Source organism: Polypterus senegalus, chromosome 11 (genome assembly GCF_016835505.1).
Source record: "Polypterus senegalus isolate Bchr_013 chromosome 11, ASM1683550v1, whole genome shotgun sequence".
In the NCBI taxonomy this organism is placed as follows: Eukaryota; Metazoa; Chordata; class Cladistia; order Polypteriformes; family Polypteridae; genus Polypterus; species Polypterus senegalus.
Window position 1 is genome coordinate 54663500 of NC_053164.1, and position 18353 is coordinate 54681852.

Here is an 18353-nt window from a genome sequence, read left to right on the forward strand (position 1 = left end):
GTTTTTGGCACATTTTGCCTACTAGTAAGTGACAAAGAAGACTTGCCATCAATTACTTAGGGTCTTTTTTCATAATATATGCACCACTGTGATGTTTTTGTTTGTTTTTCAATTTTGCTTAGTCTTATGTTCCTTGCATTTTTTTATGCTTTATATTTGTATTGTCTTACGTAACATGCAGCACATCATTAACTCATTTACAAAAAGATGTCATTTTAAAATATTAAGGTGGAATTATCACTAGAGTACTGCAGTTTATTTTAAGTACTGCCCAATTCTCTGTATGCATTATTCTGAATATATACTGCAGAGAATATCCTTCTTTTTTTATTTATAGGCTGCAACTGATAACCTTATAAATGGATTGGAAGAATACATTACAGAGAGTTTTGTAAGTATGTCGTTAATCTGTTTAATTTATTTTATTTAAATTAATAAAGCATTGTGGCTAAAATTCTGAGCTGTACGATCAACTTCCTTATACAATATAACTTACACAATTTAAAATGATTATTTTCTTCCATTGTACCAATTGTAGTGAGTAAGTACAGTATAGAAATAATTTTTTTATCTGCATTGCAAGAAACTTTCAGTGAAAACATAAGCTGACTGGGTCTTATTTAACACATTTAATTTAAATGCTGTAATAAATAGATGCAAATGTCAAAGTAGTCTGTTTCATTACAGATAGTTTATAACATTTTTATCAAATATTTTCTTTTTGTTTAGTCTTCTGTGCATGTGCGAGAAGGTGTAGATATCACAAGGACCAACCTGGATTTTTTGCGTGAGCAGTTCAACCGAATTGCTACTCACATTCTTCATTGTACTGGTAATTCAGTTTTATTTGTATTTTTCATTAGGTTGAATAATTAAAATCAAAATCTATAAAGGCAAAAACCAGTATAAAAAGAATTACTGATGCCTGGTACCTATATATGCATATAGAAATTTATTTATTAAGATTATCACTTTGTAGCTAAAATTACTTAAAATCCTTAATTCAGACTCCTGAAATAATAATGGGCAGGATCCCTTACACTCAGTCACAATAAGGGAAATTCCTACCTTAAATGTTCAGTGTAGATGTGTTGGTGGAACACACTACTGACCTGTTTTGATTTGTAACTATTAATCATTTGAACTGAGACACCCTGATTAGTAAAACACAGGAGGAGAAGATATTCAGGTGCACAACATCTCCCAACTTTTTGTTTACATTACTGAAAAGTATTTCATACTTTTTTTTTAATAAAAAATAGAGGCAAAATGACATACTTGGCAACTGGTTGCAAGTGTAACCTTTAACACTAAGGTTTGCAGCCAAGGAACAGTCTGTCATAGCATCTTTGTTCCTGATATATTCATGTAGCCTGTTGTTATGGTGGAGATGCATGTTAAATCTGTCAACGGCTGCAAGTTGCATTGTATCATCAAAACATGCTACTTAGATACACTTCACATGTGTGGATGATTTTAGTGGTCAAAGTGTATTATGAACACACACATTAACTTTACCTATAAGTACCTATGTCTACACAGCAGCCGAGAACGTCTCTGCTAACCTGTCAATCATATGTTCTGGTAGAACATTTTGTGTCTATAGCACCATTGAATTTAAATGTCTTCATGTGTCTTCTTGAGATATAACATTTGATTGCCATTCAGAAGTCCATTATGAGTGTCAGCATATTGGCTGTGGCATGCTTGGTTTTAAGGTCTTTCTTTTTTGGGTAGCTGTTGACATTGCCTGTAGATCGAATATGGTATCCTAGTTCAAGGTAATCAACTGCTGAAAGGTTTTGCTGTTGGTCACGTAACTAGCAACTAGGGGTGCTCTAAATCAGTTTTTTGATCATGTTGCTAAAATTTACTTATTCTGATTTGTTTTCTTTATCCTGTTGCATTTTTGTTTTTATTTTATGCTAGGTTCCTGCATAACCAGCCATGTAGCCATAACCAGTCTTATATTCCATATTAAAGTGGTAATTTTATAATTAAAATGCAGACCACTGGTGTTACCTGTTCATTTTTAATAGACAAAATTAAATTATGTAGGCGTATTTCTCAGAAACCATAAAAAAAGTAAAATCCCTTTAAAAATACTATTTTAAGCTAATAAAACATGTACAATAAATATTTATTCATATTAAACATGCCATTAAAGAAGATAATTCTGGTCATAATTTCAAGTCACAGTTCTGATAAAATGTTTATTAAGAAGATAAAAGCATAACATGCTTAACAAGTTAACATACAAAATCTGTAAGCCTAATGTAACATGCCTAATTTTTAGTAACCAGAAAGGGCAAAGTCGTCTTTATCTGTTACCTTTCTAATTAAGAATTTCAATTGCTTGGGTGGGGGGTTGACTTGACTTGAACCTAGTTTTATCAAATTTGATTTGTTTGTATGGAATGTTGTTTGATTTTCAGTTGCTGTTCTATACTCAAGCTTGCTTACTGTCCATCCTCTGACAAGAAGTGTCCATTTTAATCACAGGACAAAATTAAAATCTCTGTACTGTTTGTTTCAATTTCTGTCGAAGGTGCACCACTCATTTCTTATACTCTACTGTTCCTCTCCATGGACTAGACAACTCATCAGATTCCCTTTTCTCAGCAGATTACTCCACTTTCTTTAATGTAAAATCTAATATTCTAGCCTTCACTATGTCCTAAAGTCTGTCAGCTCTCTTCTTACAGGAAGTTTGCCAACAAAAAGATGTGTGCCTCCTCAATTACCTACATTGTTTGTGTAAAGCAGCACTACAATTAATTTAAAACTTAGAAAGCAGGTTCTTTTTTTTTGAGATTGACTCATTTTCTGTTCACCAATTGAGTCATTGGGAGTTAGAATTGGTCCATCTCAGTTGGTAGCCAGTTGAACTAAGCATCACTATTGTTAACTTGTCTTATTCTATTGTTTTACACTTCCCCTGACAATCAATTATCATAGTTTTTTCTTGCTATAAAGTAATGTGATATGTAAGTTAAATACTGCCTTCATTCGCTAGTGAACATCACCTCTCAAATTAACTCTACATCAATCTGCAATGCAGCTAGGTACTTAAAGTTAGTATCACAATTGTAAACCTAGAGTCAATAAAATTATCCATTGTAAACTCTTGATTTAGATTATTCAGTTAGTGTTTCATTACTTACTTTCAAGTTATATCTTTTGCAGTTTCTATATGAGCTTAATTTGTGCCATTTTTGATTTGTTTGGTCATTGTCCCTTTAAAATATATCTTTTTAGTTACTGTCTTGTGCATGTTCCAGTTTGAAAAGTAGCCTTGGCCTTAGCTGGTCTTGTTGTCTTTAGTAGACAATTCCATAAATGTTTTCTTTCTTCCTTGCCTAGGAGTATTTTTATGTTATATAATAAGTATTTAACACTTGCATAAGTAATTTGACAATATATTTTCACAAATAATTTTGATAAAAAAATAGGCTGAAACCTGTTGCCCCAATAGGATTAGTTCCTGCTTTGTGCCTAAAGCAGTTGGTATAAACTTTGATTCCACCTACCTCATGGCCTTAATTGTCAGGATGGTAAATGTGTTGATTCATTTTGTGAAATTGGTGTTAAATTAATGATATTTGACTTCTGACAAATTATTTCTAATGTGCTTTTTGCAGATCACTCTTTTGGACAACGGCTTTTGGAACTGTGCAACCAAGGCCTGTTTGAGTGCTTGGCCTTGAATCTTTATTGCCTAAGAGGGGAACAAACTGCCCTTACTGCAGTAATAAATGATCGAATAGTAAGTCAGTGAAATGTTGAAATTATTTTAATTTATGTTGTATTCTTGAGTGCGAGTCCTTTGTGTGTTCAGCACAACTTTTTGCATTGTATGTTTTAATCACTTTTTGAAATCTGCTTCAGCGTCGTATGTCTGCAGATGTGAATCCTTCTTTGGTTAACTGGCTCACTGCTATGATGGGAATGAGACTTCAGGTTATCCTAGAACATATGCCTGTTACTGAAGAGAATATTTTGCATTATGTCAGAAACTTACAGGTATTTATGTTGCTGGAACGTAACCCTATTTAATCTGTTTGATATTACGTTGAGTATCTTCAGTTCAAGCATAAATACATTAAATCTCAGATGTAAAATTTTTCATAATATTAAAAAATAAAGTTTGCATGAAGAATTAAATGAGGTCTAAGTATAGTTTGATTGCACATGTCTGAATGTATCCACTCTTGCTCGTATTCTGTGTAACTACCCTGCTGTATCTTTCCTATTTTTCATACCATGATTATAAAACAGGAAACATTACATTTTTCATTATACTTTTTAATTAATTTGTTTTATACTACCACATGTAGTGTTTTCTATTATTTTATTGATGTTTCCTTCATTTCTGTGATTTTATTATTCATCTATTTTGCAACTAGTTAAAGCAATGTTACCTTTAGTCTTGCATAATTAGAATTAAATGCTTAACAGCTTAGGACAAACAAATTTTGGTATTTAGAAAATTTAAGTTCTTTGGTTTCACAATTGTAACCACATTTTTTTTTTTCTTTTTTTTTTTTTAATAAAATACACCTGAATAGTTGTCATGTAATCGTACTATGTGGTAATCTACCAGTTTGATTTTAATGACCCCATCAGTGAAAATATTAATCTCCCTGCTTTCAGAGTGATTCTACTGGAGAATGTGCAGCCGAGTCTCACATTGAAGAGATGCCAGAAGTGTCAGAGGTAAAATTAATTATAACATTTTTGTCAAAGTATTCTTATTTATTGTTTTATTATAACCACAAGTGTACACAGCTTAAATCATTCTTTGTAATATTGCTTCAGTATACCATTCATTTTTATATTTAGGCCTTGTATAAAACCATCTCTGCAAAATTGAATGTACAAGCCTTTTGCTAAAGGCTAGTGTGTCAAATGCAAGAGAGGTTATGGTCAGTTTTATAGGCTTCATAGACATTGCAAATAGGGCTAGGTATTAGCATTGATGTCCCAATTCAATTTCAATTCACAATATCCTAATTCGATATCATCATGATTGAATTAGCATGGACTGATGTATTTAAATTGCTGGCTTTTAAAGAGATGACTTAACCATACATAGAGAACATTAATATAATGTTAGAAATTTCTTTTCAAGAAGAGTTTGCAGAGTGTCTTCAAAGTGACTTAATAACATATGCATTATCATGGAATCACATTTAAGAAGCAATACTTGATTAGTAATAAATAGTTAACGTTGGAATATGCATGATGTGGAAGATATCATTGCTATTTAGAAACTTTTTCACAGTACTGCATTCATTTAAAATTCACTTTAATTTAACAAACATGTATAGCCACATCAGAGTCGACACACGTTGTGTATGAGGGCGCTTAGTTTTAATACAATGCAATGACATCTAGTTTATATAACATCTATAACATCTTGCAAATAATATTAAAATGAGAGTAGCAAAATACCCGCGCTTCGAAGTGAAGAAGTAGTGTGTTAAAGAATTAATGAAAAAGAAAAGGAAACATTTTTAAAAATAACGTAACATGATTGTCAATGTAATTGGTTTGTCACTGTTCTGAGTGTTGCTGTCATATATATATATATATATATATATATATATATATATATATAATATTTTAGGGGACCAGATGGGTTCGGCTATAAAGGAGGACAAAATTATCAAATTTTCCAACTCCAATCAACCGCTGTCCATTGCACCGTCGGGCGGAAATAGAATATAAAACAGTGTTGCCGCTACTTGATGTTACAATTATTGATAACGTAATGTGATGCGGATTAATGGAGAATGGCCACAGGCTGCTCATTCTCGGTATATATCATATGTAATTAGTCAAAAACGGTCAACTCTGTTCGTGATTCTGCGAAAGGAGGACATTTTCATGAATTTTTGGAATGCCTGGAGGACAGAGGAAACCATGTTAAAAAAAGAGGACATGTCCTCCTTTTGGAGGACGTCAGGTTACCCATATATATATATATATATATATATATATATATATATATATATATATATTGATTGTCATGCTTGGCTCACAGATTAGAGACAGAGACATTCGAGATTGTGGAAATAAGAAGGATTTTTATTCAAACACTGCAAACAAACAATTTGTCACTTCAAACTTGCTCCTTGACAAAGATGACAGTTTTGTCTTTCAATTAAGGGTTTCGTAAGTTTCTTCTTCTTTGAATGTATACGCGTCAGGAGCAGAGGCAGTCTGAGAGAGAGAAAGCAAAACAAATCAATACCAAATCTGACAAGCGCTGCGCATGGCTTTTAAGTCGGCGGAGTACCGCGCAAGGCTTATATTACGTGTTATAGTGCAAGGATAAGGAGTAATGTGAGGGTAGTCAGTGTTTCAGGCTTTGTGGTTTTCCATGAGGTGTCTGTCTCTATTTGGGGTGCGATCAGCCCTCCAGCTCACACCCTCCCCCTCAGCTTTATTCACTCCCTGTACCAAGTTCATGTTCACGTAGTCGTGATAGTACGTCTGCGTTGACGTGTTCAGAACCTGGCCGGTGCTTTACTGTGAAACTATAAGGTTGTAAACCCAGAAACCATCTCATTAGACGAGAGTTTGTATCTTTCTGTCGGTACAACCACTGGAGTGGAGCATGATCAGTTACCAAAGTGAAGTTTCGTCCCCACAAGTAATAGCGAAGTGCTTCCACAGCCCACCTGATTGCCAAGCATTCTTTCTCAATTGTAGATAATTACGCTCCCTAGGTAGTAATTTCCTACTTAAATATGTGATTGGATGTTCCTCTCCATCAAAAATCTGAGACAACACTGCCCACACCAAACACGCTTGCGTCTGTTTGCAAGATAAAATCTTTTGTGAAATCCGGGTTTCTTAGAACCGGGTAAGAAGACAATGCTTTTTTTAAATCGCTGAAAGAACGTTCAATTTTCTGTCCACAAGATAGGTCGGTTTTTCTTGCCTCTAGTAAGTTCTGTAAGGGGAGCAGCTCTATGTGCAAAATTTGGGATGAATCTTCTGTAGTAACCAGCAAGCCCCAGAAAAGCGCGCACCTGCTTCTGTGTCCCAGGTCTCGGATAAGCAAGCATTTCTTCTATTTTCCTTAATTGTGGCCTAAGTAAACCCTTGCCCATAGAATAGCCTAGGTAATGTGTCTCAGACATGCCCAGTTTACATTTTTTTGGGTTAGCAGTAAGGCCAGCCTGTTTCAGGCTTCTAAGAACGGCTTGAAGCCGCTCTAAGTGTGTTCGCCAATCATTGCTGAAAATCACAACATCGTCAAGATATGCCCCAGGATATTCAGAGTGAGGATGCAGGATCTGATCCATCATGCGTTGAAAAGTCAGAGGTGCCCCGTGAAGACCAAACGGGAGTCTTGTAAATTCATAAAGTCCATCCAGGGTCGCGAATGCTGTTTTCTCACAACTGCTAGCCTCTAAAGGCACCTGCCAATAGCCTTTCGTGAGATCTAGCGTGGAGATATAGCTTGCCTGACCCAGTTTTTCCAACAGTTCATCGACACGGGGCATGGGATAAGCATCGAATTTAGAGACCTTATTCAAGCGTCTGAAATCGATACAGAACCGAACCGAACCATCTTGCTTTGGGACTAATACGACCGGGCTGCACCAGTCACTTTTACTTTCATGAATTACACCCAGTGTCAGCATCTTTTTTACTACTTCGCGTACAATATTTCGTCGTGCTTCCGGAATCCGGAATGTCCGCATCTGTACGTGAACGCCAGGCTCAGTGGTAATATGTTTTGTGATGTTGGTTTTGCCTGGTAAATCTGAAAAGACATCAGTGTTCCGTTCTATCAAAGATAACAGTTCTGTCTTTTGCGTGTCAGTAAGATCGTTACCAATGGTAACATCGGTCTGAGAAACAGCAGCCAAGGAAGTGTTAACCTTTTGTCGGTGGTGCCATTCCTTCAAGAGGTTAATGTGTAAAATCTGGAATGGTTTGCGCTGGCCTGGTATTCTAACCTTGTAATTTACGGACTCACACGCTCCTCAATAATGGCGGGGCCCTGCCATTTAGCTAAGAATTTGTGTGGATCCGAGGGAACCAGTACCAAAACACGATCGCCAGGTTTGAATTCACGGAGCTTACTGCGCCTATCGTAAAGACGCTTCTGAGTTTCCTGTTCTCGTTGTTGGTGTTCCACAGCAATAGAGGAAAGCATAGAAATTCTGTCTTGCAACGAAATTAGTCGATCTGCAAAGCTTGGACCTTGAGCTGCTCTCTCGTTTCCCTATCCATTCCTCACGTACCACATCCAGGATGCCTCACGCCGCCTGCCAATAACAACTCGAAGGGACTCAAGCCAGTGGACACCTGTGGTGATTCTCGCACCACATACAAAACAAAAGGTAGGACAGTGTTCCATATTGTGGGATCATTATGAGCAACTCGCCTGATCATCTGTTTCAATGTTTTGTTAAATCGCTCGGTTAAACCATTGTTTGAGGATGGTAAACAGTAGTACTCAGTTTCTTAATAGCAAAGCTGTCACACAATTGTTTCATCACGCGAGAAGTGAAAGGTGTGCCTTGATCAGTTAAGATTTCTCTAGGGATACCAATACGAGTAAAAGTATCACATAGTGCTTTGGCTACAGTCAAGAGTTGGCCTTTTCAGCGCGATCATTTCTGGATATCGTGTCGCATAATCAACCAACACCAGCAAATATTGGTACCCATCCTTAGTCTTAGGTAAAGGTCCCACAATATCTAATCCCACACGCTGAAAGGGAACTTCCAATATGGGCATAGGACAAAGGGGAGCCGAGGAGGCTTATAAGCAGAGACGATCTGGCAGTCTGGACATGAAGTACAAAACCATTCAACATCTTTTCCCATATTAAGCCAATAAAATCGTTTTGATAACCGGTCTCTAGTTTTGTTGGAACCGAGGTGCCCCCCCCAAGATGTGTGAATGTGCCAGATGCAAAACAGTTTCCCTATGTGCTTCAGGTACCACCAGTTGTTCAATAAATTCCCCTCAAATGATCTGAGATCACTCTGAAAAGGCAACTGTCCTTTTCTATAAAGTGTGGGGTTTTCACACCCCCGGAATTACGCTCTTGGTAATAAGAGTCATTAGCAGAGCGAGCCTGTTTAAATGCATATTCTAATGAGCTATCCGTATGCTGCAAACGCACAAAATCTGATTGTTCGTTAACACTCGGTTTGTGTTTGGAGGCGTTTGCAATCTGGGAAGATGTAGGACCACCAGCCCATTCTGGAAGATTGTCAGGGGTGACCTCCTCCTTCTCACTGGAGAGATCGGGTTCAATATCTAAGTTGGGATTTAGATTTTCACCGGCCGCTACCAGTTCTTCGTCTTGGTTTCTTCTTCTCTCCCCCCCCAAGTTCTATATTGGACTGAGCTACTGGTCCCTGACATTTATTAATCAGTTTAGGAAAAAGGGCATTTCTCCGTCCTATGAGTAATGGCCATGGGCAGGAATCTAAGACTGCAGTCCAGACTTTAAAATGACGACCCCTGTAAGTTAAAGGAAGAAGTAATGTCTGATAAACTTTAACATCACCATGTACACATCGTATTTTTACAGTCTCACAGTCTCTAAGGGATCTTTCATCAAGACAGTCTCGTCTCACAATACAAAGTTTACTCCCCGAATCTAACAATGCTGAGATTTCTCTGCCCCCCAATTTAACCGGGACAAATAATCCATCTTTTCCTTCCGACGAACATGTAATATTCGAGCAACAAACCTTGGCCAGTCCAACTTCCATCGACTGAGCTGGAGACAAACGATATTCTCTTGCCAAATGAACGAGTTGATCACACTGGAAACATCTACGGTCGGCGCCGCTGCCAAAATATCCTCTGTGACATCCTCGGTTTCCTCGGCCAGCTGGTGCAGCTTCCCCAGAGACTGGCATCTCTGTTACGACCAGGTTCCCCGGAGGCCTACCTGACCTCATTCGATTTTCCGGTCCACCAGCTTGTCGATGTTGTTGTCGCCGATCGAAGTAACGAAGATGTCCGGGGCGTTCATTCCCTGTTTGCGAAGATTTGCCAAATCTACTGCTTTTCCTCCAAGTGGTTTGTGAACATTCCAGTCATCTTGACATAATCGTTAACGCCTCAATATCATGACGTAGAAATTCATCTCATATGACTGTAGGTATACCATTCAACAGTATATTCATTACCACTTTCTCTACAACTCGCTCCATCTCATTTCCTTCAAACCTGCAGGTCACTTTATGTATTAAATCTTGAATTTGCGCACGGATCGGGCCATCCATATTCAGCTTCCAGTCGTTTAATTCGAACCCTTTTGGCGGTCTTAGTTAAAAAAGTCTTAGTTTTACATAGAACCACTTGTTCTTTCAGGAACTCATAATCGCCCAGCTTATCTCTGGGCACATTACGTAAAGAGTAAAGAGCATCTCCAGATAAAAAGGGTGTGATTATAACGGCCCACTGTCGTCTGTCCCATCCCAGCATGGTTGCGACTTGTTCAAAGGCTATTAGGAACATCTCTGGGTCATCGTTAGGGACCATTTTCGTTAGTATATTCTTCGCATTTTCAGGTAGAGGTGGTAAAGGGATGTACGGTTGACGGTTAATAATTGGAACATTTGGATCATGAATATATCGTCGATTTCCCATATCAGGAATTGTAGGCATGTCATCTTCCAGATCATCAGGGAGTAGAATATTTTGAGCCAATTGATATAAATCTTCACTGGTATCCATCTGTGCAACCACTCCTGGTACCACTTGTCACGCTTGGGTCACAGATTTGCACAGAGACACTCGAGATCGTGGAAATAAGAAGGATTTTTATTCAAAATCTGCAAACAAACATTTGTCTCTTCAAACTTGCTCCTTGACAAAGATGACAGTTTCGTCTTTCAGTTAAGGGTTTCGTAAGTTTCTTCTTCTTCGAGTGTATACGCGTCAGGGGCAGAGGCAGTCTGAGAGAGAGAGAAAACAAAACAAATCAATACCAAATCTGACTGGCGCTGCGCACGGCTTTTAAGTTGGCGGAGTACCGCGCGAGGCTTGTATTACACGTTCTAGTGCAAGGATAAGGAGTAATGTGAGGGTAGTCAGTGTTTCAGGCTTTGTGGTTTTCCCAGGGGAGTCTGTCTCTATTTGGGGTGCGATCAGCCCTCCAGCTCAATATATATATACATACATACATACATAGAGTAATCCCTACTCGATCGCGGGGGTTGCGTTCCAGACCCCCCCGCGATAGGTGAAACTCCGCGAAGTAGAAACCATATGTTTGTATGGTTATTTTTATATATTTTAAGCCCTTATAAACTCTCCCACACTGTTAACCTTATTAGAGCCCTCTAGACATGAAATAACACCCTTTAGTCAAAAGTTTAAACTGTGCTCCATGTCAAGACTGAGATGGCAGTTCTTTCTCACAATTAAGAGAATGCAAACATATCTTCTCTTTAAAGGAGTGCCGTTAGGAGCAGAAAATGTCAGAGTGAGCGCTCGCTAAGAAAAGCAAACAATCAAAAAATCAATAGTGCTTTTAAGTATGCAGAAGCACCGCGATAAAGCGGCATTTTGTAGAGGACCGTCCGTGTCCTCTGTGCAAACAGCCCCTCTGCTCACACCCCCTCCGTCAGGCAGAGAGAGTGAGAGAGAGAGAGAGAGAGAGAAGCAAACAATCAAGCACTGCGCGGGAAGCATATCTTATATCATTGAGGAGTTTTAGTTGATATGTAATACATGCTCTGATTGGGTAGCTTCTAAGCCATCCGCCAATAGCGTCCCTTGTATGAAATGAACTGGGCAAACAAACTGAGGAAGCATGTACCATAAATTAAAAGACCCATTGTCCGCAGAAAGCCGCGAACTAGTGAAAAATCCGTGATATATATTTAGATGTGCTTACATTTAAAATCCGCGATAGAGTGAAGCCGCGAAAGTCGAAGCGCGATATAGCGAGGGATTACTGTGTGTGTGTGTGTGTATATGTATATGTGTATATATATATATATATATATATATATATATATATATATATATATATATACACACACACACACACAAAAACATATCTATACTAATAAAAGGCAAAGCCCTCACTGACTGACTCACTCACTCATCCATCACTAATTCTCCAACTACCTGTGTAGGTAGAAGGCTTAAATTTGCCAGGCTTATTCCTTACAGCTTATTTACAAAAGATGGGCAGGTTTCATTTCGAAATTCTACGCGTAATGGTCATAACTGGAACCTATTTTCATCCATGATGTTAATTATATTTTGTCTATGAATACTTATTAAATAATTCCAAATAGTCTGTCCGCTTCCTTTCATAGCTTTTCCGATGGTTTACTGCTTCCAGGCATTTATTTTCTTATTAAAGCATTTAACCAATCCCATTTCAGCCATCATTTGTTGCCAGGCAGAGAGACCTTCACAATCCGTTGTGCAGGCAATCTAACACAGAATAAATGTAAATTTATTCAGACCCATTGATTGGATAGAAGCCAATATGAGGAACTCTACGAGGCCACTGAACATGCACGGCAAGCGCTCCGAGCGTCCTCTTGTGCACTATGGCCAACTCCATGGCAGGATTCTGGACAATATTATTTGCCAGACACAGACCAGATTTTAAGAAAAACGAAAACCTGATTTTTGTAAAGCTCCTCGCACCGCAGAAGTTTCGGGAATGCAAGAAAAATTTCACGCATGCAGCCTTCTCTAGTTTAACACAAGAGCCCCGGAGCGGTTTTTGATTTGTCTCAGCTAAAAACAGAACTGACTGTAATGCATGCCATGGATGATTTTGCAGGAAAAATCTCCCACTGATCTCCTTGACTTCCTTCATCAGAAAAATCTGAGTGAGAGCATGGGGCGGCTGACGTCCGAGGTTCGATTCCCGAGAGGGGGTGCAGTGAGTGTGTATGCCTGATGAGCCCAGAATTAGGGCGAAACATGTGCCGCATACTCTTTGCATTATTTGACAGTAAAACTATACATATATACAGGTATATATACACACACACACTAGGCTGACCCGCCTTTTAAGGCGACTGACTTTTAAGTTGACCACTTCTTAAGGCAATTCAATATGTAGATCAATTTGATATTTTATACAAACTCATTAATTTGGTTATATTGCATTTGAGCGGTATTACTTTAATACTCGTAGTTTCTGTTATTTTGTGATGAAATTTAAACTTTTTCTATATTGAGGTCGCCCTTTTGAACCCCTCTGATATTTACTATGTGGTGAGGCATTTGTACTCCATCAACATTAATTATTTCCAGAGACATAATTTTGTCTATTTTTCCAGCGCATCGCGCACAAAAGCAAGGGAACGATGGGAGCACCAGAACTCTGCTCACATCATGTCGCCGCATAAGCTGCAAGTAGTAAGTCTGTGATAAGCGGAATACCGCAACGCTTTCCACTCCCGGGACGGAAGCACAATCCCGACCGCTTTCATATTTTAAGAAAGAAGAAGAAGATATCGCACAGTCTGGAGTAGAAAATCATCTTTTACCTTGGAAAACAAAACTACAAATCCCATCGCATTGCAAAATGGACGGGGCGTGTGTGAAACTCCGCGCCTGCGTAGCACTCACGGGACGGAATGACAACCGACGGCTTTTATATAGAAGGTGATATATATATATTGCTCAAAAGAATTGAAGGAACACTTTTTAATCAGAGTATAGCATAAAGTCAATGAAACTTATGGGATATTAATCTGGTCAGTTAAGTAGCAGAGGGGGTTGTTAATCAGTTTGAGCTACTGTGGTGTTAATGAAATTAACAACAGATGCACTAGAGGGGCAACAATGAGATGACCCCCAAAACAAGAATGGTTTAACAGGTGGAGGCCACTGACATTTTTCCCTCCTCATCTTTTCTGACTGTTTCTTTACTAGTTTTGCATTTGGCTACAGTCAGTGTCACTACTGGTAGCATGAGGCCATACCTGGACCCTACAGAGGTTGCACAGGTTGTCCAACTTCTCCAGGATGGCACATCAATACGTGTCATTGCCAGAAGGTTTGCTGTGTCTCCCTGCACAGTCTCAAGGGCATGGAGGAGATTCTAGGAGACAAGCAGTTACTCTAGGAGAGCTGGAGAGGGCCATAGAAGGTCCATAACCCATCAGCAGGATCAGTATCATTACCTTTGGGCAAGGAGGAACAGGATGAGCACTGCCAGAGCCCTACAAAATGACCTCCAGCAGGCCACTGGTGTGAATGTCTCTGACCAAACAACCAGAAAGACTTCATGAGGGTGACCCAAGGGCCCCATGTCCTCTAATGGGCCCTGAGCTCACTGCCCAGCAGCATGCAGCTCGATTGGCATTCGCCATAGAATACCAGAATTGGCAGATGCACCACTGGTGCCCTGTGCTTTTACAGATGAGAGCAGGTTCACCCTGAGCACGTGACAGAAGTGAAAGGGTCTGGAGAAGCCATGGAGAACATTATGCTGCCTGTAACATCATTCAGCATGAGCAGTTTGGTGGTGGGTTAATGATTGTCTGGGGAGGCATATCCATGGAGGGTCACATAGACCGCTACAGGCTTGACAAAGGCACCTTGGCTGCCATTAGGTATCAGAATGAAATCCTTGGACCCATTGTCAGACCCTATGCTGGTACAGTGGCTCCTGGTGCACGACAATTCCTGGCGTCATGTGGTGAGTGTATGCAGGCAGTTCCTGGAGGATAAAGGAATTGATACCATTGACTGGCCACCACACTTTACTGACCTAAATCCAATAGAACACCTCTGGGACATTATGTTTTGGTCCATCCAATGCCACCAGGTTGCACCTCAGACTGTCCAGGAGCTCAGTGATGCCCTGGTCCAGATCTGGGAGGAGATCCCCCACAACACCATCTCATCTCATTAGAAGCATGCACCGATGTTGTCAGGCATGTATACAAGAACACAGGGGCCATACAAAGTGCTGCGTACAATTTTGAGTTGCTACAATTAAATTTTGGCAAAATGGACTAGCCTGCCTCATAATTTTTTTCACTTTGATTTTTGGGGCGTCTTTGAATTCAGGGCTCTGTAGGTTGATCATTTTCATTTCCATCAAACGATGTGGCATCCTTCCATTCCTAACACATTACCCAGTCTATATCAGTATAGATATCCAGGAGGATTTCTTTTTCCCATTGAGATCTGATGTGTTTTCAAAGTGTTCCTTTAATTTTTTTGAGCAGTTTATATATATGTATATATATATATATATATATGTGTATGTGTGTATATATATATATATATATATATATATATATATATATATGTATGTGTGTATATATATGTATATATGTATATGTGTATGTGTGTATATATATGTATATATATATATATGTATATATATATGTATATATATATATATATATATATATATGTATATATATATATATATATATATATATATATATATATATATATATATATATATATATATATATATATATATATATATATATATATATATATATATATATATATATATATATATATATATATATATATATATATATATATATATATATATATATATATATATATATATATATATATATATATATATATATATATATATATATATATATATATATATATATATATATATATATATATATATATATATATATATATATATATATATATATATATATATATATGTGTGTATATATATATATATATATATATGTGTGTATATATATATATATATATATATATATACATACATATATATATATATATATATATATATACATATATATATGTGTGTATATATATATATATATATACATATATATATAGATATACACATATATATATATATATATATATGTGTGTGTGTGTGTGTGTGTGTGTGTGTGTGTATGTATATATACAGTAATCCTTCCTCGATCGCAGGGGTTGTGTTCCAGAACCTCCCGCGATAGGTGAAAATCCGCGAAGTAGAAACCATTTGTTTGTATGGTTATTTTTATATATTTTAAGCTCTTAGAAACTCTCCCACACTGTTTATAAATATTCTCCGCACAGAATATAGATTATACAGATACAGAATACAGATTATACAGTAAACCCTCGTTTATAGCGGTTGATCTGCTCCTGACAGATAAATGAATTTCCAAGAAGTAGGATTCTTTATTTATAAATCTAATATTTTCGCAGTTAGAGCATTGAAAACCTGTTTACGACCTTCTAAATACGTTTTTTTAACATTATTAGAGCCCTCTAGACTTGAAATAACACCCTTTAGTCAAAAGTTTAAACTGTGCTCTATGACAAGACAGAGATGACAGTTCTTTCTCACAATTAAAAGAATGCAAACAGATCTTCCTCTTCAAGGTGCGCGTCAGGAACAGAGAATGTCAGAGAGAGTAAAGTAAGCAATCAAAAATCAATAGGGCTGTTGCGCTTTTAAGTATGCAAGCACCGTGATCAATTGAAGGGATCAATGTGAAGGTAGCCTTTCAGCATTTTTTACAGGCGTCCGTATCTTCTAAGCAAACAGCCCTCTGCTCACACCCTCTCAGGAGCAGATAATGGGGCCAATCAAACGCCTCCCTGATGGTATTGCATGATGGATAATTATCTGCCTGTATTTCTCAGAGAGAGTGAGAGACAGAGAAAAGCAAACATTGAAAAATCAATACGGGCTTTTAAGTGTGCGAAGCAGCGCGCTGGAAGCATATCGTATATCATTGAGGAGTTTTATTTAATATGTAATACGTGCTCTGATTGGGTAGCTTCTCAGCCATCCGCCAATAGTGTCCCTTGTATGAAATCAACTGGGCAAACAAACTGAGGAAGCATGTAACATAAATTGAAAGACCCATTGTCCGCAGAAATCCGCGTACCAGCAGAAAATCCGTGATATATATTTAGATGTGCTTACATTTAAAATCCGCGATGGAGTGAAGCCGCAAAAAGTCGAAGGATATAGCGAGGGATTACTGTATATATGTATATATATGTTTATATATATATATATATATGTATTTATATGTATATATATGTATGTATATATGTGTGTGTGTATATCTACATATATGTGTGTGTGTGTGTGTATATATGTATATGTATGTATATATATATATACACACACACATATATATATATATATATATTATATATATGTGTGTGTGTGTGTATATATATATATATATATATGTGTGTGTGTGTGTGTGTGTGTATGTATGTATATATATATATATATATATACATATACATATACATATACATATAGCAAAATACCCACGCTTCGCAGCGGAGAAGTGGTGTGTTAAAGAAGAAACATTTTAAAAATAACATAACCTGATTGTCAATGTAATTTTTTTGTCACTGTCATGAGTTTGGTGTCATTAAGGATTTGATTATCATTATTTCTTTCAATCAGGTTCGTATTTGGAGGACGTGGTGTTATGAAGTTACATTCCGTGTTTGTCAACCGTTGTAAAGATAACAGGTTTCATTCATTGAAGTGTTCACTACGCAAAACGCTACTCGTGAATGTAAGATGTTTAACAGGCATTCCCGGTTTTAACTTGTGCCAATTGTACCATTATGATAATGTTCCCGCACGGAGGATTTGGAGAGACGCACTGGGAGAAGTATAATCTGAACTTCTCTACAGTTTTGTTTATTTTCCGGTTGTAATGTTCATCGAATTTACGTATCATCTGGTCCAGTGGCGGACCATGCATCTCACACCTAGGCCTTCAGGAGTGCTCTGTCTGAATCAACCCGCCCCTCAAAAACTAATTTAAGGTTATAAAAAACATCTTAATATGCGGAAATACAGTATAAAGAGCTGCTGCATCGCAGATAGATAACTCCTGTAGCCACAATAAATGCCTTTATTGAATAGACAAACCAGGGGTGAATAAGTTCCTTTCTACTGCAGCCACAGCCGCAACACACATAAAAAACATCAATAATAACTCATAAACTTGCAATATTATTTAGGAAAATCGCAACATTTTACTCACCAAAAATTTGGTTTATTTGTAAACAAAATCCATCCTACTCTCTTTCCTCAAAAACAGTTCAATTACTCTGTCGTACAGATTATCTGTGCGCTTCAGTTCCATCAAAAAGTCTCTTTCTATCGCCATCAAAGCCAATGTTGAAAGTCGAACCTGCCCTGTCGTATTTCTGGCATAAGTTTTAATTCGCTTTAGGGCTGAAAATGTCCGCTGGACAGAAGCAGTGTACACAGGAATGGTCACCGCCAAATATACCAATGTGAACAGCCGCCCCATGCTCTCATTCAGGTTTTTTGATGAAAGATCAGTGGGAGATTTTCCTGCAAAATCCATGGCATACATTACAGTCAGTTCTGT

The 18353-nt window shown here is 37.6% G+C and overlaps 1 protein-coding gene across 4 annotated transcripts in view; it reads left to right on the forward strand.

The window, feature by feature from the left end:
• Positions 1 to 18353, forward strand: part of LOC120539003 (large proline-rich protein BAG6-like) — a 152521-nt gene that overhangs the window by 116225 nt on the left and 17943 nt on the right. For all 4 annotated transcript variants that reach the window (XM_039768671.1, XM_039768670.1, XM_039768672.1 and 1 more), the window contains 5 exons: positions 338 to 391; positions 730 to 832; positions 3642 to 3766; positions 3889 to 4023; positions 4654 to 4716. In XM_039768671.1, the coding sequence (XP_039624605.1) occupies positions 338 to 391; positions 730 to 832; positions 3642 to 3766; positions 3889 to 4023; positions 4654 to 4716 (480 nt within the window). The remainder of the gene's footprint in view (positions 1 to 337; positions 392 to 729; positions 833 to 3641; positions 3767 to 3888; positions 4024 to 4653; positions 4717 to 18353) is intronic.